Source organism: Amblyomma mixtum, chromosome 1 (genome assembly GCF_055824585.1).
Source record: "Amblyomma mixtum isolate Tamu chromosome 1, ASM5582458v1, whole genome shotgun sequence".
NCBI lineage: Eukaryota > Metazoa > Arthropoda > Arachnida > Ixodida > Ixodidae > Amblyomma > Amblyomma mixtum.
The window spans coordinates 311,894,537-311,921,396 of NC_143012.1; the positions used below are offsets into that span (position 1 = coordinate 311,894,537).

Below are 26,860 nucleotides of genomic sequence, written 5' to 3' on the forward strand. Positions count from 1 at the left end.
GTGTGCGTGCGTGCGTGTGTGTGTGTGTGTGTGTGTGTGTGTGTGTGTGTGTGTGTGTGTGTGTGTGTGTGTGTGTGTGTGTGTGTGTGTGTGTGTGTGTGTGTGTGTGTGTGTGTGTGTGTGTGTGTGTGTGTGTGTGTGTGTGTGTGTGTGTGTGTGTGTGTGTGTGTGTGTGTGTGTGTGTGTGTGTGTGTGTGTGTGTGTGTGTGTGTGTGTGTGTGTGTGTGTGTGTGTGTGTGTGTGTGTGTGTGTGTGTGTGTGTGTGTGTGTGTGTGTGTGTGTGTGTGTGTGTGTGTGTGTGTGTGTGTGTGTGTGTGTGTGTGTGTGTGTGTGTGTGTGTGTGATTTTTTTTTTTTGGGGGGGGGTGTTAGTTAACCCAGAGACGGTAACCCTTTCTTTTACCACCCGTAAGCAGTCTTGACTGTCTCTGCCGATTTTTTTAATTTTTTGTTTATCTAATGTGTGTAGCACTAGGTGCTGCCGTCGCACGGGTACTTCCGATCCTGACTGAGCCCAATCCCGATTGAAGCATCTTCTCTCTCCGAACATGAAAAATCTTCTCAAGAGAATTGAGGCTGCACAGGGAGATAACCTGGGTATGGTGTCAAATGGGCTGGGGCCGGCTCTATATCCCGAAAAAGGGCCCGCTCTATATAGAACCCAGCATGCAAGCGCATTCCTCAGAAACCATTCACCTCTCAGTCTCGTCTTTGCGTAACTCTCCTCTCCTTTCGCCTTTATCACTGCACCATGGAATGAAATTTTGACTACTGCATACACCAATTACTACTGTAATTTTCGCAGCTTGAATTTGATCCCGTCAATCGCAACACTCGTCGTTCGACCCACTGCTTTCAGGAATCCCTTTAGCAGTTCACTATCCCGTCCTCGAGCAGCAGCTTTAGCTACAAGACGCGCTTTGTCAGAGGCATCGATTCGGCATCGCGCTCCCAAAGCCGCTTTTAATTAGATCCCTGAGAGCCGCTCCTCCATCCCATCCGTGCGGTATTTTCATCGAGTGGCGAACATATCCGTTATTGGAGAGGAGCGTAAATCATCTTCTTTAAAGCGACTGCATTACTGGCCATGCGCGACAGACGCGTTTTTAAAGAAGAGCTGGTCATCTGGGATACACATCTCCACTAAATGCATGATATTTTTATAACTGAAGAAGTCTGCAGAGAATTGCAGGGGGCGCACCTGACAGCGCGAGTTTAATGCGTCTTTCATGTTCGGATTGTGGCTTCCTTGAGTTGCGTCATCCAAGAGTACTACGACATTATACACACTCGGAGTATGATCGTTTATGCTGTTTTGCAGTAACATGCGCTGCAGTTTACAATGCTGTATTAGGCGGTTCGGTTTCCTATCAAAGTTTGTAAAATGACTTCTACAACAAGGTTAAAATTTTGTTGCTGTTTGCGAAATCAGAAGAGAAAGCGAAAAACTGTAATGCGAACTGTAAAACTGTACCAGAGTAAGAGGCCTCCGGCTTGCTGCTCCACACTGAGAAAAATGGTAAAGGAAAAGAGAAAGGGTGCAACACCGGAGTGTTGCAATAGGAGTGCGACTGACATCGTTTGTCGCAACGATTTCTTTAGGTCCTGACTAGTTTGCTTCCAGCAAAAAAATGTCGTTTCACCTCGTTTTTGGCCCGTTACAGAAAGCTCAGGTTTGGGCATGTGTGCCTCTGAACTGCCGCTGTGTACCGCCTTTCCCGAAAGTAACCAAGCAACGGATGTGGCTTCGCAGCTCAATAATGGAACCCTTAAAGCAACCTGAGAAGACGAAAAGATCGATAAAAGTGACGACGAGGGTTCTTCTTAACTCACACTGATTTAGCGATTAACGGGGACCGTAAGCGCTCCGCTAGAGGACTAAAAAACAAAATGCCGTTGCTTGGTTACGCTTTGCAATCACGGAAAATTTGTTCAAGGAGCGTACTTGAATGTCAGTGCATGCATGTGCGTTTTTCGTCTTCCTTTTCCTCTGCTTGCCTTTTAGTTTTGGTACTCAGACGTCGTCCTATTCGAGGCATAAGTCTGAAATTAGCTTTCACTAACAAAAAAAAAGAGCACAATCTGCATACGTAAAATTTTCGTGCGTAGAGAATACCCGTCTATCTTTCTTTTGTGTGATCCTTTTTGTATCTCCGCGGCAGGTGAATTTCGACATCGTCTCTCGTGCAGCCTGAAACTGTTTAACGCGGTGGGATTAGTTCTTTGCACGATTGATCACTTGTAACGCTAATCGCTCTTTCACTGCTAAAACTTCCGAACTACTTTCGCCTCACCGTACGGAGGCGAGTTGTCATCGAGCCCGTTTCCACTGCTACGCGCAAAATGCCTCACGAGTTTTCAAAATGTCCTTCCCCTGATATACGCACCTCCACGCCGAAGCACGCGCGAAGTTAGCGTTAGGCATCAGTGGCGCCGAGCAACGCCGGGGTCAGTGGCGCCATTAGAGCGACGCGCGTTTCGCTTCGCCGGGAGTTGGGTTCCCTAGCAATTATGCAAAACTCCTGGCGGCGCCCAATCGAGAGGCACTGCCACTCGAGCCATCGACCGCCCCGCCCCACAGAGGCCGGTATAGCACGCGATCCGCTCTGCATGAGTTCTCTCTCGGCAAAAGGCAGCACTCGTGCCGAACACCCTTCGCGACGGCGAACACAGCTCCCGAGAATGACAAGCGTGAAAACGAGAGAAAGGCACGCAAACAACTTATGTTTTTTTGCATGACTTCTAGGGTTCATTTCGAAGAGAAAGACGGTTTGTGCGTGTAAGGTGTTAGAGCGCAGGTGCTTTAGACTTTGCCGGCGACGCTGTAGACCGGCTGCTTACTACCAGCGCGTCGTGAGGGTCCGCTGGTCTTTGGCAGGTTCCTACGTATAGCCCAATCTGAAGCACCGTCTAGTCCTTCCTTTTAATTAAAGCTCCCTTGCTGAGATCGGCATAAGCGTTGAGGCTACGCGGGCTGTGCACTTGTGAGACAACCTTATGTCTCCGTCGTGCATGCTGTTGCCGAGAGAAACACAGGCATGCCTTCTTGTCGTGGCGTTGACTGTTCCCAGTTTCATTAAAGGCTAATGACAGTGGGCTTCAGCGAGAGAGTAAGCGTTTGGATCTGTCAGACTTCAGCTTGCCTTCCTGTGGAACACAGCACGCGAAGTAGCAGTTAGGAGTTCCGTTTGATTGCCAGTGCACAGCAGAAGTGAGTCGGGAGGTGTTCTTGCGTAACGCATTTCAAAGCGGAGTTTAAACACTGAAGTGATAAGCTTGCAGAGCTGATTTGCATTCTTGCAGGCCAAGCATAAACGCGACGATACCGTTCATTTTTTTTTCCCTCCAGGTTTTATACGTGATTTTTTTTGCTGCTTCGCCGTCACAAAACATATTCTACATATTCATGCAACAACGTTAAGTCTTCAGTTCAGCACGAAAGCCCAGCGTCATCGTCATCGTCGGCGGTGGTGGCGTGAGCGAAAATTCCCAAGAGACGCAACCTAGATGTGGCCCACCTTTGCAGCAGATGGGCCACTTAGGTCAGAGACCGTGTGACGTCAGCACACTGACCCACCGGATTGTGGGCAAACTGCCCAGCGTGGCAGGGGGAAGTTAATGCTTGGTCACGAGGGGTTGCCCGGGAAGAGCAACCTCGGTGTCAACAAGCCCCCGGTGGCAGCACCTGCCATCGCAGGGCACGGGTGCATCACTTAACCGCTGCACCACATCACCGGGAGGTCTATGGGGACTCCCAACAATGTATAAATATAAAATAGGGAATTTTCCAATTTCGCATATATGGGCATAACCCATTAGCGCTAACGCGTCATACCCATAATGTGGAGCTTAAGTGTCTCTCCAGCTTAAAAAAAAAAGAACAGGTAAAAGCACTGGTGAAGCTAATTTTTCTTATCATTATGGGAATTATGGGTATTTCTGCCCATAATTCTGATGCTTACGTTTTCTCGTCGATTAGTCACTTTCGCGACATGTGATGTAACCAGTAGCCTATCAGCCACTGTAGTTCGACGAGAATGCTACTGTACTGGTACGATTTGAGCAAGCTGAAGAAATAATAGAATTTAAATTGTGTATCCCAGGCCTTCCTCTAGTGTTTATCCTGACCTGGGCTTACTTGATGGAGCAAGAGCTAAGCACGGCATGCTGGGAAGGATACGGAGCCAATCGCTACGTCTGGCTTCTCATTGGACCACGACTTGTGGCCATACTGGTAAGTGTTGCATCCGCCATTACCACTTGGGTTATGCAGCGTAAGCTTAGTGGTACCATTCGGCAATGACACCTATTTAGTAAGTACCTAACGTTGGGAAAGATAGCTGAACTTAATCCCGACATCGTACAGAGAACCTGCGTGCAGCGTGCTTTTGCTTCCGTTTCACTTACTTGCAAGAAAGGCGAAATTTATTCCAAATCTCTCTTAGCGTACAGTCTTTGTGCAAAGTTTAGAGCCCAGAGGGTTCGCTTCTAAGCCCTGTAGTAAGGCTCTTGTCGCATTTGTGGAAGGCCTACCGACTGGAGGGGGCAGGACTAGAAATCTTCCAACTTTCAGGAGATACTAATCACTAACGGTGTAGCGCAAGCCATGCAGTGTGGCTCAGAAGCACACCCCCTGGGCTCCAAACTTTTGACAAAGACTGCCCATGTAACTGTTCCTGTGGATGAGTGTAAATGAAGAGCTTCAGTAGAAATAAATAATAAGGCTGTAAACGGAAGCTACGTCATCTTTTAGTTTACAAATGCCGCCTTTCTTGTGCATCTTTTTTTATGCTATTTTACAGTATTTATCATTTTGCTTGGTTCTAGAGAAAGAAGGGCTACATAACTGATTACAAATGACAGACAGGCTTTTATGGCTCATTTTATAAATGAATAAATAATTAAATGAGTGAGTTAACTTAATCTATACCAAATTTCTCAAGAAACTGTGTTGTCTGCTTCGCGCTTTTCTAGGTGAACTTCGTCTTTCTGGTGAATATCATCCGGATACTGGTCACGCGCGTCAAGTCTGCCGTATCGGTGGAAACAACGCAGTTTCGGTAAGTACTTTGCACATTTCCGCTTGGCAAAACTCGGACACCTCCGAGTTCGCGTATGCTGGTGCCGGCGAACGTAGTTCTTCGCAATAAGCCATTTCAACAGACACGGACCACTCATATCTTATTAAAGCAAAATGTTAAAGGTTGTAGCTTCTATCGAGTGCGCATGTTCTAAATAAATTATGAAGCTCAGATAGTTTCGGAGCACTGGCCATGCCTTGCACTACCGACTCTCTGTGACCTACGTGGCTCGAGTAAGTACGCGTCTCAGCACCATTAGAACTGCCTGAAAATTTTAATACCCGACTTCGTTTCGCAGACTTAAACTGCCCACTCAGAGAGAGCGTAATCTGTATTGCGCGAATCTAATTCATGAACCATCGACGGTATCGATTAAGTTAGCCTCAGTTTTTCAAACCTTCCCTCCGGACTGTAACATTTATGAAGGAGGCCCGAAAGTTGGTTGGAAGCTTGACTAGTCCGTTGGCTAGTCTTGCCCAATACATCCGAGCTGTACGTCTTTCCCAAAGCCTCACTCTGCAGTAGAGACTTCATTACCCATCAAGTGTGTTGCGGCTGCGGCAAGTACGTACCAACCTTATAAGAAATACGAAACCGGATGGAGACTGGTACGCAGTGGAGGAGGGAGCTAGAACGTTATTGGGTCGTATTGTCTGTCGGTTGTATTGCATAACTAAAAGTATTATCTGAATGAGTTTTTGTCACCAATCAATTCACTACTAGATTAAAATCACCAACAAATTTATTTCAATTCTTTAGCATTAGAAGTGTCTGTGCAGGCTGGCAAGGCGACCACTGTCACGCGTGACGTGTTCGCGAGATTGATCGCGAGAGGTTACTCGGGAAGAGCAAACTCGATCTCACAAGCCTCACCACCGATGGCTGTGTTTGAAATCGCCACCCACCGGGGCCGTGGCGCATCGTTTAACCGCGGCACCCCTCCACCTGGAGGGGCATAATGACCCCCTGCGATCTATGAATGTAGAGTACATAATGGTCAATTCCGCATGTGTGGCTATTAGCCCATTGACTCCATCGCGTCATACCCTTAAGGCGAAACTACAACAGAATAAGCAGCGACGGGAAACGTTAACGATGCTGTGACTCACATTGACACATCAGACAATCCGCCACCTTCCCTTCTTCCCCCAGATCCGTTCCTGTCATATGTCTCCGATTCACAAGCTCTGCGCCAGCGAACACGCGCTCTAATTCCTCCGTGTTCGCACCCTCTCCCCCGTAGTCTTACTCGGCAGGAGGAGATATCAGTGCGCCGGATTCGGGCAGGGGCGGCCCTGACCCCATCTGTCCGTTATCGGTAGGGTGATAAATACCTGCCAGCAACTGACAGGTGCCCTCACTGCGGCGCTGCACCGGACATTTGTGATGTGCGGCACCTGTTGTGGACTTGCCCAGCGACGGCCCCTATTAGAAAACGGCTCCTCAGGGAGGTCGGCCTGTGGTGGAACCGCGACGGGGACTATGTGAAGTGGACTATGGACAATCACTTCACAAGCAGCCTATGCGAGTACCTCGCCGAAACTGGTCTACACTCCTTCTTTTAACTTTCTATAACCTACATTCCACTTCCCCTTTTCTCAACTTATGCCTCATGGCAGACTTCTCGAATAAAAAAAAAAAAAGACCCATCGAGGATCGCCTAAGAGTATTTTAATCTTTAGCACTTAGTAAAAGTTTTCATTAAGAAAAATTCCTGAAGAGAAACAACTGCGTCTGACACAATGCCTGCATTCCCGGAATTTTCTGTCGAACTACAATGAAAGCGCCTGCTAACCCTAGGTGCGCGACCATGCTGCAGAGACTTGAGTCCACCATAGCAACTGAGCCTAGCAGGTGCGTTCAACGGCGCTAGACCCTAACGACGACCGCGTGCCAGAAATTACTCCGCCTCTGAGCACCTTCTTCTCCTCAACTTAAAAGAGCAATATTCACGCATAGCGATTTCTTCTCAGACAGCGAGTTATGTGGGAAGCTCCTTTCAACGTCCTGAAACTTCCTGAAAAAGAAAAAATGTCCCGTGCCTCGGATGCGTGAATATTTCGTTCATTTACTTTTTCCTGGTATGTTTGCCAGCCAATAAAATGCGGCGCTTTTGCAGAACGGTTATTAAAGTCGGTTTTTGTTCGATTTTTTTTTCCACGCACGCACACCAAAGCTACTTATTCGTGAATATTTTCCACCTCTTCTTTGCGTCGTTATTGGATCTACGACGCCCACACCAGACAACCTTTACCGCGTTCCATAGGCGCTCCTACGCTATATTTGACGCCGCATACGTGATGCGACTCGCAACAGATTCACGTTCGGACATATTGGAAAGCATGGAGCCGCTTATAATTATCCTCTCAGCGCCTGAGCTTCAATGTATTATTGAGGTTTCCGTTTCCACGTACGCTTTCCTCGCCTGTGACAGCGCAGCCCACTTTGCGACCTTTCTGCTCGAATTATAGGCTCATAAATAAACATAAGAGTACACAGTCTGTACTTAATGAATTCGCAGAAGCGTGCTCGAGGACCAGAGGGAACTCGAGCGGAAGCCGTGTCGTTCAGTATTGACCGGCCCTTCGGCTGAGCTGGTTGCATACACGATGTTTCGATTGCGATTAGTCGCGTTGTACAGGAGCGGAAGCGTTCCTGTTTTTTGGTGCGCTGCGTGGGAGCGTGAGCCTTCAAATTGATGATGATGATGATGATGATGATAATGATGATGAGAACGTTGATGGGGGTGACCATGTGGATGGCGTACAGAGCAGACGATTGAAAGTGTGTCTCTTTTATCTCCTTATATCTTTTTTGATGACACGATATCAGCAGAAGATGCAAGTGAGTAAAGAGATTACCGGCGAAAATGCATCCTTTGTGATTCTCGGTGGCCGTTGCGGAGACGACCCCCTGCTAGCCCAAGTTGTGATGGCGCAAATAACTACTACGTTAGCGTGATTACAGCTACCTCGATACTGTGCTACAGATGTCTCTGGCCACGTGGTTCCTTATTTTTATTATCCTGTAGCTCTGTATTTTAACCAAGCGGGCACTTGTGCCATGCTTTATTTGTTCAGACTCTCATCACTTAAAAGCCATAGACTTCTTTTCCAAAATTAATTCCGCTACACAAGATGACAGGACGTCTTGAAGGTCTGCATAGTCGGCAGGATGACTGTATGAACTATGAAGTCTGGTCAGTGCTTGAATAAAGAAGAGAGAAGTTGTGTAGATGAGTGTTTTCAAGGCGCTACTAGATTGATCTTATAGACTGCTGTGCCTGAGTTGTACACATCATTAGTTCTTATTTAGTCAAAATATGCTATTTTTTTACACTGACGCTGCCCTTAAAGCACAGATCGAAACGAAGCTACCTAAAGCGCTAAATTAATTCATGCGGTTGTGTTGGTTCTCTTTTTTTTTTCGGAGGAGTAACATTTTCAGTTTTTCTTCCACTCTACTTGATAACTGATTACTTTACTACGGTCAACACTTATTTCTACTTCGAACAAGCTTTTCCTTCCATTCGATCTTCCTAAATATTACTAGCTTGATCGCCGCCCATCATCCGACTAATTTCTGCCGTTAAACAGTTCTTGTCTGTTAATATTTGCCTAATTATTCGATGAGTTGACACAGGTGGTTCTTACTGACTATTAACAAAGACACAAACAGCCTGTTTAGTTTCTTCCTGTTTAAAATCAGCCGACTCCTGTAACCTGTTAGTCTCAACCCATAAAAGTTCCTTACTAAACGCTGGTCGAAAATTCGTACTGCTCCGGCGACCGTCAGGTATCGTCCCTAGAACGCGCTGCCGCCCTTTTTTTTTCTTGGAAAATTCATTAATGACAGAATTACACCCGTCGCAATGAAGCAATTTCACCACGCTTCTCTCTAACGTGCACAGTCCGAGTAAGTTCCGGGCAACAAGCTTTCGCTAGCAAAGTTTCCCTTTCTTTCTCAATATTAAGGATAAATGAGGAGTACCTCTTATGCTTACGTCATATGAAGTGCTGGCTCGTCTGGTACATTTATTTGCTTTTTGCTTCCATGCGCTTGCCGGTGGGCACTTGCTGTCTCAAGACAGTGCGTGATGTTGCTTTGAGCTATGGGTGGAGGTTATCGAAACAGGAGGTTGGGGACAGGGAAATGCGCGAGCAGCTTTCTTCAGAACCGGTTCGCCCGCGAGTGCATTAAAATAAGAAAAATAACCAGATCAACGATGAACAAACGTAGCAGTACTATACAACGCAGGGGCCTAAAGCGACCAGGGCAAAAATGCTTGTACAAAAACGAACGGCACAGCGAAAAAGAGTTGGCAGATATTGGCACGCGACGAGCCGTCGTCAGCCATTCACCCGTGAATCAGAACGATAGATCAATGAAGTGTGCCGGCAAGGGCTCGCCTTGGAAGCCAGCGGAGTGGATAAGAAGATTGACTTATTCGAAAGAGAGAGAGATAGTTCGCTTTGAACTTTCGTAGCTTTCAGGACCGGCGTGGCCCTAAAATTTCGCAAAGACATTCATAACTACCCTATTTTCGCAGTAACCTACCCATAATGACTGCCTATTTCCGCCGCAAATTCTAGTTTCCAAGCTCCGCTGGCCTCAGTGCTATTGGGCAGGCCCTGTAGACTTCCTAATTATTCACCTGAGTCGCTTTGGGACGTTAAACACCATAAACCAAACCAAACTTCCCAATTATTCTGAGAATCACAAAGTGAACAAGGTAAGGGAAAGCCTCAGGGTGTTTGCCAACGTTTCGGCAAGAGGACTTCGTATTGATGTCTCGTTTTCTCAAGAACTACAGCACATAGCTTGTTCGAGTTTGTTTCATAATGTTTAAGATTTTGTCTTCTTTTAACCGGTGTATAGTAACTGTTTTATAGCCAATATTTCCAGTTATATATATTATTTTCCAGAACCATAACTTTATAGGTGTCATTGGAAAAGAGAATGTTCCATAGAAAAATCTACTGCTTAGATGTGTGCCATTGTTTTTCATTAGTTGTAGCTCTGCATCTGTGTGCAAAAAGAGGTGAAAATGCATTCTGTTTTCCAATAATGGGTGCAAACGTAACAAAAATAATATTTTTAGACATTAACGTTAAAGACGATAACTTGTTTCTTACTATTTTAGCCAGAAAAATATGTGCCGAATATCAACCAGCCATGCAGTTCGCAACAGCGATAGTTTTACGCTTCTTTGCTCGTTACATTGTTTCTGTGCGCATCGTAATGAGGGTAGTCTGATCTTTCGAGCTGCTACTGCGGTGACGGAATTGACCATCACTTCGCCATTGCATAGCATATTCACTGCTTCCAGCCTCACCGTTGGATCTTCATCTTTGGAGCAGGTCCAGAATCTTAGACTAACGGACATTTAACCATGTGACATTTTCCGCTTAACGCAAGCATTTGTCCGTCCCTCCACGCTGCATTATTAATGCCAGAGCATTGTATGGCTGCGTCGCGTCAGCAAAGCGCGTCCGCAAATTTTGCCCGCACGAGAATGTTCTCTGAAGATAAAAGTGTGAAAGCGCGATTGTGACAGAAGTGTGGGATCAAATGTTGCCGTGGGAAAAATTTGGTTGATGAGGTGTAATTAGCGGATTATTTAAACGTGCAAAAATGCGAGAAAATACACTCGGACGTCAAAATAGCCACGGACGTCGATATAGTACATGAATGTAAGAACAGCCACGGACGTCGATACAGCATATGGGCGTCTTGCTTTCCAATTGCTGCAATGCGGGTCGCCGCAGTGATGTCAAAGTTTTTATGAAAGCTTATTCAGACACAAACGTGATTCTATAAGTATAGAGCACGGGCCATGCGCGCCCTGTTCTCTCTATGAACGCCAGTGATGCTCTTATGTCACGTAAGCGCCCCTTACCTCCATGCTGCCACAGCTCGTTGCCATGATGGGTGGCTTATCCGCTTTTGTACTTCGCCTAAGTACCACATCGCTGCCCTGACTCGTTCATTATGCAGGCTCCAGTCAAGCGTCGCTTCTAAGCGGCGTCGCCAGTTCCCTAGGAATCGTGGTCTGAGTGTGTCGCATAGTGAAGTTCTTTCCCTTAACTGCCCACTCTGCGTGGGCTCACCGAATAACGCCAACTTTTACCTAAACTAATTATTCGTCCGGCACACAGAAGACAACGCATTCGCTACGGCGCGTTGCATCGGAGTGGCACGTCCTTACCTGAAATTCTTCATATTTAAATCATCTCACTTTTCTCCATTTATAACCCCCGTTCCCTTTCCTCCTTGGAAGGGTAGTGAACCGAAACCTTCTTTCATTTAAACTCGTCATCTTTCCTTCTCCACGCTTTCTCTTTCTCTCTCTGTTCGCTATTAATGCTAACTTTTCCCACGGAAGTCCCATTTTGTACAGACAATCTCTCTGGCGCTACGCACGTGCTCGACCATGTCCAACATTCTGACAAAAAATTTACTTAGTGGAACGTTGTAAGGTACTGTTATGAAAATATTGAAGGTAATTGTGAATTCTTCCCATGTGTAGCAAAATCTTTCTTTTAAATTCTTTCCATCGATACTGTACAGCCGTTGCAGTCAAGACTTCCAAAGAAAACTAACATAAATGCTTTTGACCATAGCGGGAACGTTAATAGCAAAGAAATGCAAACCTGTCGACAGCAGATTTGCGGAAATATAGATTTTTATAGTGAGTTATTACAATACATAAAAAAATTTAGTTCATAAACTTTTTCCTGTTCAAAACTGCATTTGTCCAAATTTGTTGGGCATGTCTTACCGCGGGCATCTAACTTTCCTGGCAGCTTAAGCCACGCCGAGAGAGTCGCGTTATGGCGGATCAGAGTGTGTACTGCACTGACTTCTATTGCCATAGCCCCTTTGGCATCCCGATTGCATAGCCTTACTTTGCACTTACGGGCCGCTCCGGCCACGGAAACAATGCTCGACTATCCTTACGGGGCATGACAGGGGTATGACCGGGTAGCCTGCGCTACCACTCAAGTCGTTCAAACACTACTTAGACATCTGAACGCATGAACCTCAGCATCAAGCTCTGCTGGAATTCATCAGACTCGATCCTTTGAATCATCATTACCTTCATGAGTCTAACTGTGTCCACTGCAGAACAAAAACCTTTGCCATAGATCTCCAGTCAGCCTTGTCCCGCGCCGGTCGCGAACACCCTATCCAAGCAAGCTTCGTAACTCCATCTGCCCAACTAACTCTGCTGCCTCCGCTTTCCACTCCGTTATATGTCTGTTATCTTATCTGTAACTGCTTATCTGTAACTGCTTATCTGTCTTCCGCATTAGACGTCTCGCTCATACTCATTTCCTTTCTATTTTATTTCCACCATAGTATCATTGAGTTCCCGCGTGTTCTTTCATCTACCCTGCTATAATGTTACCTCTGTTGCTTCTTTTTTCATAATCCATAATCCATTGCGTGGTCGGCGGTTCAGTCTCAAGGCTATTCAGCTTCTTCTAAGTTTCTGCCAAGTAGATTCGTGCTTCCAATATGCAGCTGTTACACACTTCCCTCTTGAAGCATACTGGTGGCTACTGTTTATATCGTGAGAGCACCTGTCAAATGCACTCCACTCCATTCTTATTCGCGTCGCTATTGCCCGCTCTTGCTCCGGCTATGCAGCCATGACGTGCCCTGGAATAAATACATCTCCTTATCGGTAACGCTAAGCCTTTTTTATCCGACGCCAAACGGCGCGCAAGTGCCAGTAAAATAATCTTTCCCTGGAAAAAAAAAATGAATCACGTTCATTCAATTAGTGAGCGTGCATGCGGCTGAGCACCTGCTTACCCGCCCAATTCTATGAGCGCGCATAGATGCTTATGGGTGTGTGTGCGGTAAGAAAGCTTCCGTCGCAAGTAGACGCTGGATGATGTATGACTGCAGACAAAACACCATTTTGGACAACTGATGCATTCTATGCAGCAAAAAGAGCGACCTAAAGCCAGCTATTAATGCATCTGCAGTTTCGTAGTAACTTCTTGTCATAGATGACCGACGTAACTCTGCTACGTCTTGCGCAAACATATGAGTGTGCATTCAATTCATGCGTGTACGGGCACAAAGAACCACACATAGCGGCACTTTCGTCGGGAATCTCTCGAAAAGCACAAATGAGACATCGGGCGGGGTCAACGGCACGCAACCCTCGTGCCCTCGAGGCAGGAAAAAAATTTTCTGCTCATCCATCGTCTCCCATGGCTCCCCGGGAGCGCTTAATTAGAAATCGCCGTACACGGCTACTTGCGCCAGCTCCCTGAGTTATGGTCCCCTCTCGCAGCAGCCCGGCGATATTACGACTGGAGGGATCCCATTTTTTCGGCTGTCTCACATCGGTCCTGCTCCGGAGGACTCTGAAAGCACCCATGGCTTGTAGATATTGGCCCCAAGCATTCGTACTGAAATAGTGCGGCAAAAATTTGCCTTCTCCACCAGGCGGTTTCCTGCACATTTTAAAACGATGACCAAAAATACGAACAAAAAGGTGAAACACGGAAGATAAAAAGAAAGGCCAATAGCAGCGTGGTTTGCAGCTGACTTAGAGACACCGCGAACTCCGCGAGAGCTTGTTGACAAAGCCACCGCTGTAAGCTACAACTCGATAAACAAAGTGAAAAGCCGGCAATATGAAGATGGCTTGTCGTACTCTCGACTTGATACTGAAAATGTGCCGCGCCTTATAGCTTAGTGCTCTGCATCTCGAGTCGTCGTTGTTGTTGTTGTTGTCCTCTAGATAATGGCCCGTACCCACTGCGGGGGATTGGCCAAGACACAGGCGGCAACTGATAGGTGCACAAAATGTTAAACAAGAAAATAATGATGGGGAAAATAAAATAATAATGATAATAGTCGCAATTAGGAAATAAATGAAAAAAACTCAGATGTGTAATTGAAATAAGCTAAACAAATACTGTGAGATCAGTGACTGAAATAGAGAACGGGGCTAAATATTCCATGTATCGGAAAGCTTTCGCTCCAGAGAAATATTGATCATGAGAAAGAGCACAGCTTAAGACGGCAGCCATTTAGTGTCTGTAAGGAAGTCATTTGCTCGAGCATGGCGTAATGCACGAGGAGCAGTCGTTCCACCTTTTCTTCATCGTGTCAGCGGAAACCCCGCAGCGGAGAAAGAAAGGTACGTTGAGGCGCTCGATGTCCACTTTCACAATCGAGGTGTCCGCTAATCGTGAGTGCCTCGTGGTTCCACGGCCACCGTTCTGGTCGACGTCATCCTGTAATATGGCTCTATCAGGACCAGACGCAGATCGAGCCATATACCCCTACCTCGCGTTTCGCTGGGAGACACATCGAGTCAGCGAAGTAAACGCGGTCCTGGGGTCTCGCGCACACGCCCATTCGTTCGGTGTTGTCACTTCCTCACCCTGCTCCAGCATACAGGAGATACCTTTAAAAGCAAGAACTATAAATAATACCTCGCCGACATCCACCACTTGCATCGGATCGGTTCTGCTTTGCGACCAAGCAGTTCCGGCACACGGCGACAACGGGTCTCTCGTTCGAGCCAGCGGCATTTTATGTCGCATGGATGCGGAGGCTATGCCATCGCTCTGTCCTTCATTCATCCGGTGCACCTTCTCTCTTTGACGTAAATCATCTCTCTTCCGCCATAAAGCAGCACTCGGCGTTTTCATAAAGAAAATAATTCCAAATCCAACGGCACCGTTATCATTCCGTACCAATAAATCTCTTGAAGAAGGGGGAAATTGCCGTTCCTCTTTAATCACGGTAAGCGAGAACCTGTAAATTGTATCACACATCTGCTGCCCGATTTTTGTCTCGACGACCCGTGCCTCTCAAGGATATTTCCGTACCTCAAGGATATCTCTCAAGGATATTCCTTTCATCGCCACTACAAGGTTTACAATCCGCTGTGGTGATTCAGCGCCAATGGAGCCCCGAGTGCTGAGCATATAGTTCAAAGATCGATTCTTGACAGAGCGAGCCACACATATACAGCATTCTTGGTCAGAAATTTTCAATACTGGATTATTTTAAGGCCTGTTATGGAAATATTGAAGGTTATAGTCCATTCTTCAGATGCGTAGTAATTTTTTTCTCTTAAGTTTTTCCATTGCTCGCATCGAGAAGCCAAGACCGCCATAGAAAACCAATGGTGGAAGTTTTTTTACAATAGCGAGAACGTTAATAGCAACAACTTACGAACCTGCGCACGGGAGATGTTCGGATATATTTATTTTTATAGTGACATCTAACAAAATATGAAAAAATTGGGTTCATAAACTATTTCTAGTTGAAAAATGCTTTCAGAACGGCTGGGTCTGAGTTTGATCAAGACAGACTGGAAAAGCCTTCCTATGCTGAGATCTCTCTCTATGTGCCCTAAGAAATCCCCGTCGACTGCAACTGTTCCTCAATCCATTACTGCAGAGTGCTTCGCTGTTATTAGGCTTTGAAAAGGTAATAAAACTGGCTGATGCTTCGATTCTGGTCATGTTCTTCTTTCCTCTCCTTAATTTAAGTCTCATCTTGGTTCCTCCCGGCTGCATTTTTTTTTTCGTACTATCCTTCAAGCATCGTTTCACTGTTAGCTAAGTTTCATAACGCATGCCTACCGCCTTAAATGGATACTAGTGCCTCCAATTATAGTAGCTCGGATATTGTACTCAACAGTATAAAAGCAGTTTGAACCCTAACTACATGGCAAAAATAGGTGAAACAACTTCAGTCCAACATCTTCAGCAGATTTGTGCCGAAGATGTTTACCTTCAAGACTAGGAAGTTTGAAACGCCTGCGAATTCGAGGCAGTCGCATTTGAGACCAGACTAGGTGCATGGCGCGTCATTGCAGGTTTGTGACACCATAAAACTAGACGGTGCTTATTAGGACTTCCGAACGCACAGTTTTTCCAGCTAACAGCCGCATCGCGAACTGCAGCCGTTTTTTAGTCATTACATCCAAACCTGTAGTTGATAGCTTTAAGCTTCCAGAGGAAGTACAGGATTCCATTGACTGAAATCCTACCGTGTTTTCCGACAGTCGTGCAACCATCACTACAGTTTGGAGTCGCCCTCGTATCCACTTGAGCCAAAACAAATGCTAAAGAGTAACTTTTCATAGTTTACGTATCGCATATTTTTTTTCTCCAGTAATGGCGTCGTTTGTTTAGGTCGTCCGTATTAAACGACGGAGTCTGTCAGATCCCACGTCGTCCCTTTGCGTGTGAGCCTCTAAAAAATGCTAACGACGCTGTGAGAAAGGATTATTCTACGCGACGTCGCTTCCATTAGCGTAATGAGAAGGACGTTTCCGCATTATATGACACCAGTCTGTACAAGTCACTTCGAAGGGGGCAGTATTGATCGGAACATCGTGATCGTCGGAACTTTCAAAGGCCAGTTCTTCGCAAAAAAAAAGAAAAAAAGATAGAGAAAAAATAAAAAGTCACAATGAAACTGCGATTAAAACGCATCCTCTAAGCTCCCGGGACACGTGCCACAGTTGATTATATACGTGTCGAAGCACTAAGGGGACGACTTCTGACATGTCACGCACGCGTACCCGTCTTGCACACGTCTTTGTTAATTCTGACAGCTCGACGGGAGAATAGAAAGAGTGCGCCCTGCTTGAATCCGCGCAAAGCGCGGGCTCCGTAATTTACTAGCCGCTGACAATAATGGAGCGTCTCTTCAGCTTGTGAGCTTGAGCGTATGGATGACGCCCATGGCTTAATTGTTGACCCAAAGACATGTCATCACAGTGACCTTTTCCGCAATCGTCGCGTCATATTTTTCGCCGTATAATACTGAGTGTAGCCAAAGTATCGGTTTGAAATACAGCCCTGTTTCGTCGCGGACGTAAAAAAGCGGGGAGAAAAGGATGAGAAAATTCATTATGATCGTCGCAGCGTTCGTTTGCCTGTCGTTAATGAGGAATAACACGGCGTATCCACATTTAATCACAACGGACGTGGCGCACTGAAGCTAATAACAGTGAAGTGTACTGAAAAATGCGATAGTCGCAAAACTGATAATTAAATTACTTGAACCCTGCGTGCAGACGTTCGCGAATGCGCTGATTGTCATTCCATTAAAAAGATAGCTCATCTCAGCTTTCGACACAGCCCGAGATGAAAAAAAAATGTACCGAACGAATCGGCGAAGAGAAATTTTCTTAGTACAGGTTGACGGAAATAAAGAGAGAAGAACATCAAGATATTTAAGAAATAAATAAATTCCCAGTGTCATTTAAAACTTTGCATACAAATGAGATCTGACGGTGAAAGAGATAAAAACCAATGTGCCTTCGTGGCTGTCTTGGCAAAACTCGGCGCTGCAATAACTTCCTGTTGCTATTTTTTGGAGCTGTTTCTTCTTATAACTCCATAAAAGTAATGTTTCAGCTCTCCACCTAAAGCGGACTGTTGAATAAATCTGCATGTTTCTGTTTCTTTTTCACAGAGACAGTAAAATGCGGAATTATGGCTGCAACAGCAGAACCCTAATGACGCGAAGCCATAGCTCTGCACGAGGCAGAGTGCTCAAATTCTCATCGCAGCTCAAATGACCACCACGACGCTTTCCTTGCCGGAAGTCGAGTTCCGACTTCTATGCTTCCGCCAGCTGTCTATCGTAGGTTCCGAAACAAGAAAGGTTTCATTGGGCTTCGAATTCCAATTTCGGGAACTGCGTTTCCATGAGGCAGGAAGAAACGGCGGGGTCCGCCAACCTTGCTGTCCGTTATTTCCTTAGAAAAGCAATGAGCCATTTTGGAGTCAGACAGCGAAAACCTTTGTTTTGATTTTTATTTGTTGTTAAACGGCAGGTGCCATTGTTACTGGTGGCCCGGACAGATTTCATTTGCGCGCACGAACCGCAGCCTGAAATCGGGTAATTTAAATGTCACGTGTCGCAGTTCGATAATTAATGCTGCGCTCAATGAGTTGAGGATTAACGGGCTACAAAATGATATCGAAAGACACGCAGCAGGTACGAATGCGACCTCAGCCAGTTATCTCTTTCGTGTGACAACTTCCCCAACAAATTAATAAAAGAAAAAAAAAAGAAAACACTGCGCCTACAAAAATGGCCGTTATCCGATGAAACGTCTTTCTTTTCATTTGTCGATCTTTTTTTTTTTACCTTTACCTGCGGAAGTGCGCACACGGGTGTTTTTACCTTCTCGTGAAAAAAAGAGAGCGAGAAAAATGACTTTGAACTCTTTTGCTTTTCCATACATCTCTGTGCCTCTGTACACGCCGTACACATGCAGCGAGCCACGCCCCTTTCTCCCTTATTTTTGCGTGCGCAGGAAAGCAATCAAGGCTACGGTGTTGCTCTTCCCCCTGCTGGGAATCACGCACCTCCTGTTCTGCATCAACCCGCAAGACGAAAACATGGGCCTCAAGGAAGCCTACATGGTCATTAACGCCATACTCCAGTCCTCACAGGCAAGTGTGGTGCACCGTGCTGCCGGTGCCTCCAGCGCTCACGCCCAGCCGTTCTTTTTCCCTTTATCCCATTGGGGCGCTATTAGGGTAACTCGATTCCCCACTGACATCAACGGCTTCCTTTATTTGCCCTTTTTCCCTATATGCTATTCTTTCTATACCGCCTCCAACCACGCCGCCTGTACGGCACGAGACAAGTGCCAGGGAAGAAAAAGCAGCAACACGTCCATTTCTGGCGGCCTCGCGGCCGCACGCGTCTAATGTTTAACGGTCCCCCCCCCCCCCCCCCACCCCCACCCCTCCGAGAGTCGGCCATCGCCGCTTCTGCAGAAACCTCGCCCACGCTTCAAGCGCTGATCACGCGGAAGCAAAAAAAAAAAAAAAACAGAGCTCTCAGTTGCCTTTAATGGAGTGTACTTTCCATTCTTGCTTATGCACGATTATGGAGCCGCCCACGCGTCGTAGGCAGCATTGACTAAAGCCCGTAATGCATTACGGCGATTTTTACGCTCTCTGTCTGTCCCGCATATTTTTTTCAGAGACGGGCTCCGTAGGTCTGAATTGGTGCTGCTTGACGAAAACTCTTTGCGAAGTGCTTTTATTGCTTTCGATATTAAATCACTCCGACGTCCCTGCTTAGACGACTGTGCCCTCGGGTGTTCTATGTTTGAGCACAAGCCAGTTTGGTGGCTGACGAAGATGGAACGTCGTCATGTTAAAAGCCTGATGCGTTACCCATGTTTGAGTATCGTTAGCCTGCAGTAGCCTGCTTTTCAGTGCCCAGCCAGCGGACATCTCTTTAACTTGTTTACAGTGCGTCGCATCTCCATAAAAGCGTGTCCAGAAACTTCCTGCTTTCCTGAGAAAGAAAAAAGCTGAAAAACCTAACTCATTATATTTCCATGTCAAAGAAAGGCGGTTTTCATGATATACGCATCGCTTCTCATTGATATGGTAATGTTCAGCTGAATAACTGAGGCTTAGCACACATAACTGCGTCGACATTGGCTTTCTCGCACGAATGTTCACTTTATTGTAGTTAAGCTTGCAACGTGAACACCACCGAGGTCGCTTAACTTTAGTGGTAGTCTGATCTTTCGGAGCCTGCAGAAACGTCTCTAAAACGACAATGGTAACCGAAAGGAATGCCTCGAGATATTAAGGTTACTTTGATGCTCTCGGTATTCCGGAACCCTTCCTATATGTGTCATGCTTAATGGCCCAAAGCGTGCCTAAGGCAAATTAGTCAATCGATTTCACGAGAAATAAGTTTCTGTGCAGAAAAAAAAAAAAACGAAGATTACGCGTTTAGATGCGTTCTGTGACCGCGAGAAACAATGGCAGACCTGTACTACGGGTTCAACGTGACACAAACGCTAGCAGCTAGCAGCGCCTTTGAACTACTGCTTTTCTCCGTCACCCCTTGGCTTCAAGAGCTCGCGAAAACAGCCATTGATTTCGCAACGTTGAGAGATTTTTCCGTTATATGACGACAACTATTGGAACGAACACTCCCCGTTTCGTCTCTTGCAACATGCGCGAAAACTGCTGCTTATATCTTTACATTGGAACGAGGCTGTCCGTACACGTATCAATCAATGGCGTCTCAGCGCCTACGGTGTTCCTCGTTACACAGCTACAAAAACACCAGCTCTTACTCGAAGCACGTTCGTGCGTTGCTGCTCCTGCAACAGCAGTTGGTAGCTTCTTTGCTCCGCAGGTTGTTTCGCAAGACGGAGCTCCACTCAGCTAAAAAGAAAGCAATGCACATAGGGGTGCAGCAACGGCGCAACACTGATTCTTGTTCCCATGTGTCCCGAATCCTCCGCGTATACCCAGCGGAACGTTGGGTATACAGGCCGGGCAACGCTGTTTCCCTTGTATGTCATCCGACAGCTAGCTCCTACTAATGTACAGTGGTGTTGCTCCGTCCAATATTATCGGGAGATGAAACTGACATGTCCACTTAAAAACACCGAAAAGGAATAAATTCTCGGGCGCAAGAAGACGAAGGGAAAAGGCCAGTTTGAAAGAAGCTTGCGAAATTCTTTATGGCCTGGTGCAATTTCCTTTTTAGTTTCAGGAGACACAATGCTTTTTATTTTTCTTCGTTTTTGTAGGTGGTGTTTGCTCATGCGTGAGGCTTGTTTGTGTAATAAATCAATATCAATGCCGTCTTTTTATGCCCTACTATGCTTGCATTGAAAATATTTTTGCATAAGGAAAGCTTGTAGATGCATCTTTCAATCCGTACTTGGAGCGGCAGATAACATTCTTGTAATGCACACTGCCTGAGAGGCTCACAGCGTGTGTCAGCAAGTTTTAGGTGTTAATTTGTATCATTTTCGCGGGCTTAGCTCTCTATGTTCCAATGTGACCGACAAAGTAAGGAAATTTTCTTCGCTGAAGTCAGAAGATGAGATTACGAGCCCACCGCCACAGCGTTTTATATTAAAGCTCAGCACAGTGTCGGTTCACTAAGCACTATAAAAAACGCTTTCTAGTTCTTGCACCGCAGTCGCAAGACATGAGATTTCCAGAAGTGAACGTTGGTTCATAGCTTCCTATATGCTGTATAGCTTCCCATATTATATGCTTAAAACCAATAAATAAATCTCTTCATCTTCTTGCAGGGTATTTTCGTGTCTGTCCTCTACTGCTTCATGAATTCCGAGGTAAGCCAGTTCTCATGCGTTTCGGTTCATCTCTCACGGTGTCGCAAATCTAGTCTTTGAATAAAGCCTACATTGTCAGTAAATGTCGCTTTCAAATAGCCCTGATAGCGCGGGACTGTTCATTTTTGTCTGTAAGTATGTCAAGCGAAGTGAAGCTATTCTATGATGCAGAAAATTCAAAAAACCGCCCTCACGCCCATTGATTATACAACTTGTCTACCCTGTGGCACGAAATGTGCACGTGCTGCGCCAAGTTGCGTTGCCGCACATACAGACCAAACGTTGTCAATAAATTAATAGATTTTTCTGAATATTACCTAGAGGGAAAGCTGCCACCACCATTTATGCGAGTTTCTTAAAGAGAACTTCATCCACCGCAGGGATGCCGGGAAAACAAGGTTTCTTATTTGGCTTGGAAAGTGTTAGGCCGAAAAGGTGGATTCTGCCTCTGAATCGGAAGCTACGCCGTGATTCTCCCCTCTGCACTCAGATAAAACTGTTTTAATAGTGCATTTTCTACTTTTTCAATAGATTTAACACAAGTGTTAGTCTGGTGTGGAAACCACCAAGCATTCCTTCCAGATTTGCCGCGAGAAGAGTCGTATTGTTATGACTGAATCCATGTTTCGCGCCCAAGAGTAGCCAAGCCAAACACAAAGCTTCATCTTGCCAGCTTTCCTGCGCCTGTGGGTGAAGTGAAGCGCTGGCTGCTAACCCTGTTATTGAAAAACTATATGGATCGATTCACCGAACGAGGACCATGCATCCCCCCAGAGCATCCCCGCCTTTCCTATAGGGAGTACTTGCATTTTGCATATGCTGCGAGTATTTCTATCTTCTTCATATGCTACTTCGTCACCTTCATATTCCGCTCACCGGGATATGGATAACCTATCCACGCACCTACAAGGTGACGTATGCAAGGCTCAATATCTGTTGCAAGTACGCAGTGCACGATTACAAATACACTGTTACAAAGAGACTGTTAAATCCCAGATGATCCTCGATCTGGATCGTTGTTGAGGTGAGCTTTGTTGTTACTTAGATCCGGTGTACTTCCGCGCACGGACGGACAGAATGAAGCGGACGAGAGAAGGCAAAATGTCCTTTACTTTACCCGATTTAAAACGCACGCAAATCAGCGTGAGAACTTCCTGGCCAAATGGTTAAAGCCTAAACCTCACTTACTGTGAGCAGCGGTCGTGGAAATAGCAGGAAAAGTTGGAGCAGCCCGAAACACACTTTCGCGCCCCGCCCGAAGCCTTCAGAAATTCGAGCTGACCGATGGTGCCGCGTGGGTCGAGGTCTCTGCCATGAATAACGGCCGCCGCAGTGCAGCAGTGCTGTTGCACAACCGCCGCTTTGGTTCGGTGCGCAACTGCCCCAACCACCGCTTCCGCCAAGCGCGCACCGGAGATTGAACTTTCCGTCGACGTCGCAGGCAGTTTGGCACGTTTAGTCGAGCGTTTACTCGAGCGTTTGCCGCCGACTACAGCGTTCTACCGGCCATAGCGCCTGCCCTGACGGCAGACTAACACTGCACCGACCTGGCATGTGACGCAACTATGGTCCGCCATTGGAAACTCCGGCTGCGTAACTTCGCCCGAAGTGATCCCATAAACGCATATTTGGGACCACGGACTCGTGGCGGGCTAATTTAAGGGAACAAATGAACTTCTAAATGAGATGCTGGAAGCCAGCGCTTGATGGTGCGTGTGCAGTGCATAGCGCTGTAATCGTTTACGTAACCCTACTTACGCTTCCTAAACTAATTTGCGCTGGTGGTTTCACTCTTTAAGTGAAAGCTAACTGCGTACCATTTAGAGTACTTTTCCCTTCGTTTACGGCGGACTCAGTCAGGCCGCGAAATGGCTGGAGTGCGAAAGTGCATTGCTGCTAAAGCTACATAACGACGTAACTTCAACTGAAAGATCAAGAATGTACGTAAGATGTAGCTCAGGAAGAACAACTAAGTACCACAGAGTAATAATCGGAATAATCGGGAGCTTCGCAATTGAAATAATGTAGACGGGGCCGGTACTGACGAAAAAAATACTTTCTAAATCCACTGACTTAAGTAAGAAGGAATAGTTTTTTTTTTGTCAGTTCTGTTTGTTAGACAGCAAGAGTGAATAAAGAAAACGAAAGGAAAAACAAACCTTCCGCAGTGACTTTGCAGCCATGGCCTCGGCCCTGTTGCCCAAGGACGCAGAATTAAATTCTGGCCGCGGAGGCTCCACTAACAGGTGAAATTCAAAAATTCTTGTGCACTGTGCGATGTCAGTGCTCGTTGAACACCAGGTGATCAAAATTTATTAGAATCCATTCCCTGCTTCGTCTCTCATAGCCCATGTGCGGCATGTTGAATCACATATACCATACCGTACCATGTCATACCATACCATCATACCATGTCACACTATACCACACCATAATTTACCATCCATGGTATGTACCGTCATGCGCGTTCTCCGTTTTTCAATGCTTTGTTTCCCTGTATCGAACACGGTTGCTTATGTGCGGTGCCCATACTCTGATAGTGAAACTTAGCACGTCAGCAGCCAAATAAACTCTGAGACTCGCAGGACCTGACACACTCGTCGATATTCATAACACTGGCGCAGGTGCAGACAGCCGTGCGTAACGCCTACCTGCGGGCGGCCATTCGGCGCAACCCGAACAAGGAGCGCTCCTTCCTCCGCGGCGGCTACTCGCAGACATCGACTGTCTTCATGTCGCACTTCAACGGCTCCGTCGCTGAGCACAGCGCGTCGCCCAAGACTGGCTCGAAGGTGGTGCGCAAGTACCCGCTCCGCGCTACAGCTGGGCCGCAGCGGATAGCCAGGAACCCGGGCGCCGTGGCCGCGGTCTGAGCCCCGAGCACCCGCCACCCACGCGCCATACCCGCTGCCTCCTCCGTTCCCTCTACCTCTGACGGCATGGTGCTTCCTCCTTCCGCTGGACTTCGATCGTGAGGCCGCCCCAGTCTGAGTAAGTATTCTCCATTGCTGCTTAACGCGTCCCGGTTCAATACGATTCGCTTAATAGAACACTGCAATAAATATCATGTTTGAATGTAAAGAACAGTCTCGTGGCCGGTTGGTTGCGTGCTCGCTGCGCAGTCTGGAGGTCTTTCGTTCAATCCTCCGCATCTTCAGAATACATTTTATTCCTTTGCTGTAAACGTCACTATCTTATAGTCTACTGCTGACATCCTGCGAGAACATGGTTACGTAACTGAGGAATTTCGCGCCTTGAATGGGGACAGACCCCGACATTTGTGCTAATGGTGCATACAATCATTTCGCATTAAGAAACTTTCGCTATCTTGAGACAGAATCATCTTGTTGTTAGGTCCGACCAAGCCACTGTTCGCTCAAGCGGTGCAGGAGATGATTGCGGTAGACAGAACACTTTTTTTTGCTTTAGGTAAAAGGTATACCTGCACTTCAGTATTACAACATGAAATATGGATCATGTCAAATGCATTATTTTTGTTTGTTCTAGCAAACCAACGCTACTCTTTTTTATAAACGTCGCGAGGACCACCGTACTGATTTATTCGCGAATATCTTACCTGTCTCGTTTGGCGACTCGTGAGACATTACGTACGCGCTGGGGCCTTGTTCCAAAAACGCAACAACATCGCCTTACCAGGAAAAACAGCCACAAAAGAGTTCGACTGAAGTGTTATAGCGCACTTTTTTACATTTGTTGCTTTTTTAGACGAAACATCTGTCTGTTCTAAGAGCCCTTCGAGCTTACCGGTCTTTAGTAAAAATAAAAAAGAGTGGTTCTCTACTACTCAGGCGCTTTTTTCTCGCTGCCCGTACTCCCGAACTCACTGGCCAAGGACGCGTAGCAATAAACTCTTTCCTGGAGAGTTCGATTTATTCTTATCATCTGAACTTTTTATTTTTGACGTGAACGCTCCCCAAAACAATCTGACGTCGCTGCTGCTGAGCTTGATCAATGTGCTTAGGCCTTGGCTGATCACAAGTGAACCCACTTCCTTGAACTGAGCGCCTTGAACTGTGGTGAACTGGCGAACATCTTCAGCAGCAGGTCCGCGATGAGTTCAAGCGTAAAGCACCATCACGATACGCTCTCTAAGAAGGCTTGTCCGTCAAAAATAAGCAAAGAAATGGAAGCGTTGGACGGTGCAGACCAGCTGTTGCTACGAGCTTCAGGCCCCATGACCTTGTTCTCTTTTTTTTTTTCGTTTTTGCACACCCTGTGTTTTTCTTTTTTTCTTTTTGCAAGCTGCTGGAAATTGTTCGTAATATCATTGCGTCGTCAGTGATGCAGAGATATCCGGTTTGTTTTCTGTCACTGTTTCACTGTTATGCAGTCGTGTTTTTTTTATGAACGTATAATACTTTGTGCCCTTTTTTGTTGTTGTTACAGCCTCAAGAAGCCACTCCATACTGATCCTGAAAAAAAAAAAAAATACCCGTCTCTTCTACCATGCGGACAAAATAATCGGTGCATCGAACTGGTGCTCGAAATGGAAAAAGCAGAAGACAAAGAAGGTGTCTGCGGGCTATCAGTCGAAAAAATGAAGAAACAAGAAAAAAAAGAAAACGAAAGCGCAGCCATTCTCTCGACTCTGCGTCCTACGCATATATATATATTTTTTTTCTTTCTCACACTACGTGACCACGTACCGTGCCAACCCCCCTGACTCGGAACTGTGTCCAAAACTGTTTTCGAATGTCATCTCGTCTACTTTTTACGCGGCTCCTTTCTTGAATGAATAAGGAATAAAGTCGTTAAAACATTGAAAACAAAATAAAGGTGAAGCGTGTGAGTGCGGCTAACCTACGGCTCGGGGAATTTTCGCGCTGCACTCTTTGTGACGCAATCATTAAGCTTTCATGTGAACCCTCTCTATTTCTCTTCCATTTAAAAATTCAGCGTCCGAAAGGCGTTACACAAGCCTCGGAGGCTGGCCTGGCAGATAACATGAAAGCTGGTCCCGAGTGCTTTAAGCTAGCTGCCGTGGTCTTCCTTCTTTGTGGTATCTGCGCTGTGTCCTGCTGTTGGCACCTATCCGCTAGGTTTTGTAAGTTTAAGCCTCGAGGGGCGAAGTCAAAAAAACGCCTGGGCCGTTTCGAGACTGGAGCCGATCTTCCGTTCCATGGCATCACCTGTACACGGTCGGGCGCAATTTTTATTTTATTAGCCCCACCACGCTTTAAGCCACGGACCAAACAGGGTTCTGTATCTTTAATTAATGGAGTGCCTTTGCATTGGCTCTGGCCAGGGACGGGATATTACGAGCCATATTCATGAAGATTTTCAAACTTCAAAATGGTTCCATATGGCCTGCACATTGGCTCCGCATTGCTGTCTAACCATACTGGTCAATGCACGACCATTAATCACAGCGCATGATTCACTGATGCCATCTTCATCTCTCATAATGATGCATGGTTTTAATCAGAGAGGCTAAAGACATCCTCACCACTCCGAGGAACGCTATTGTCCGAGAGCTTGACGTAAGATCTGGACCGTGTCGTGTTGTCCTCTCTAAGTCTCATTAATTCTTCGCAGACGGGGAAACTGTGGCTATTCCAATCTGCTGGGGGAGGACGCACTTGATCAGTGCCTCTCTCCACCACCTTTCAAGCCCTTTCTCTCTA

The 26,860-nt window shown here is 46.4% G+C and overlaps 1 protein-coding gene across 1 annotated transcript in view; it reads left to right on the forward strand.

Annotated features, from left to right (window-relative positions):
• LOC149372447 (corticotropin-releasing hormone receptor 1-like) overlaps positions 1-25,950 on the forward strand; it is a 164,943-nt gene extending 138,993 nt beyond the window's left edge. The window contains exons 7-12 of the mRNA XM_089586356.1: positions 4,103-4,233; positions 4,974-5,059; positions 18,402-18,540; positions 21,174-21,215; positions 23,840-24,206; positions 25,623-25,950. Coding sequence (XP_089442482.1) covers positions 4,103-4,233; positions 4,974-5,059; positions 18,402-18,540; positions 21,174-21,215; positions 23,840-24,088 — 647 coding nt within the window. The 3' untranslated portion in view covers positions 24,089-24,206; positions 25,623-25,950. The remainder of the gene's footprint in view (positions 1-4,102; positions 4,234-4,973; positions 5,060-18,401; positions 18,541-21,173; positions 21,216-23,839; positions 24,207-25,622) is intronic.
• The last annotated feature ends 910 nt before the right edge of the window (positions 25,951-26,860 follow it).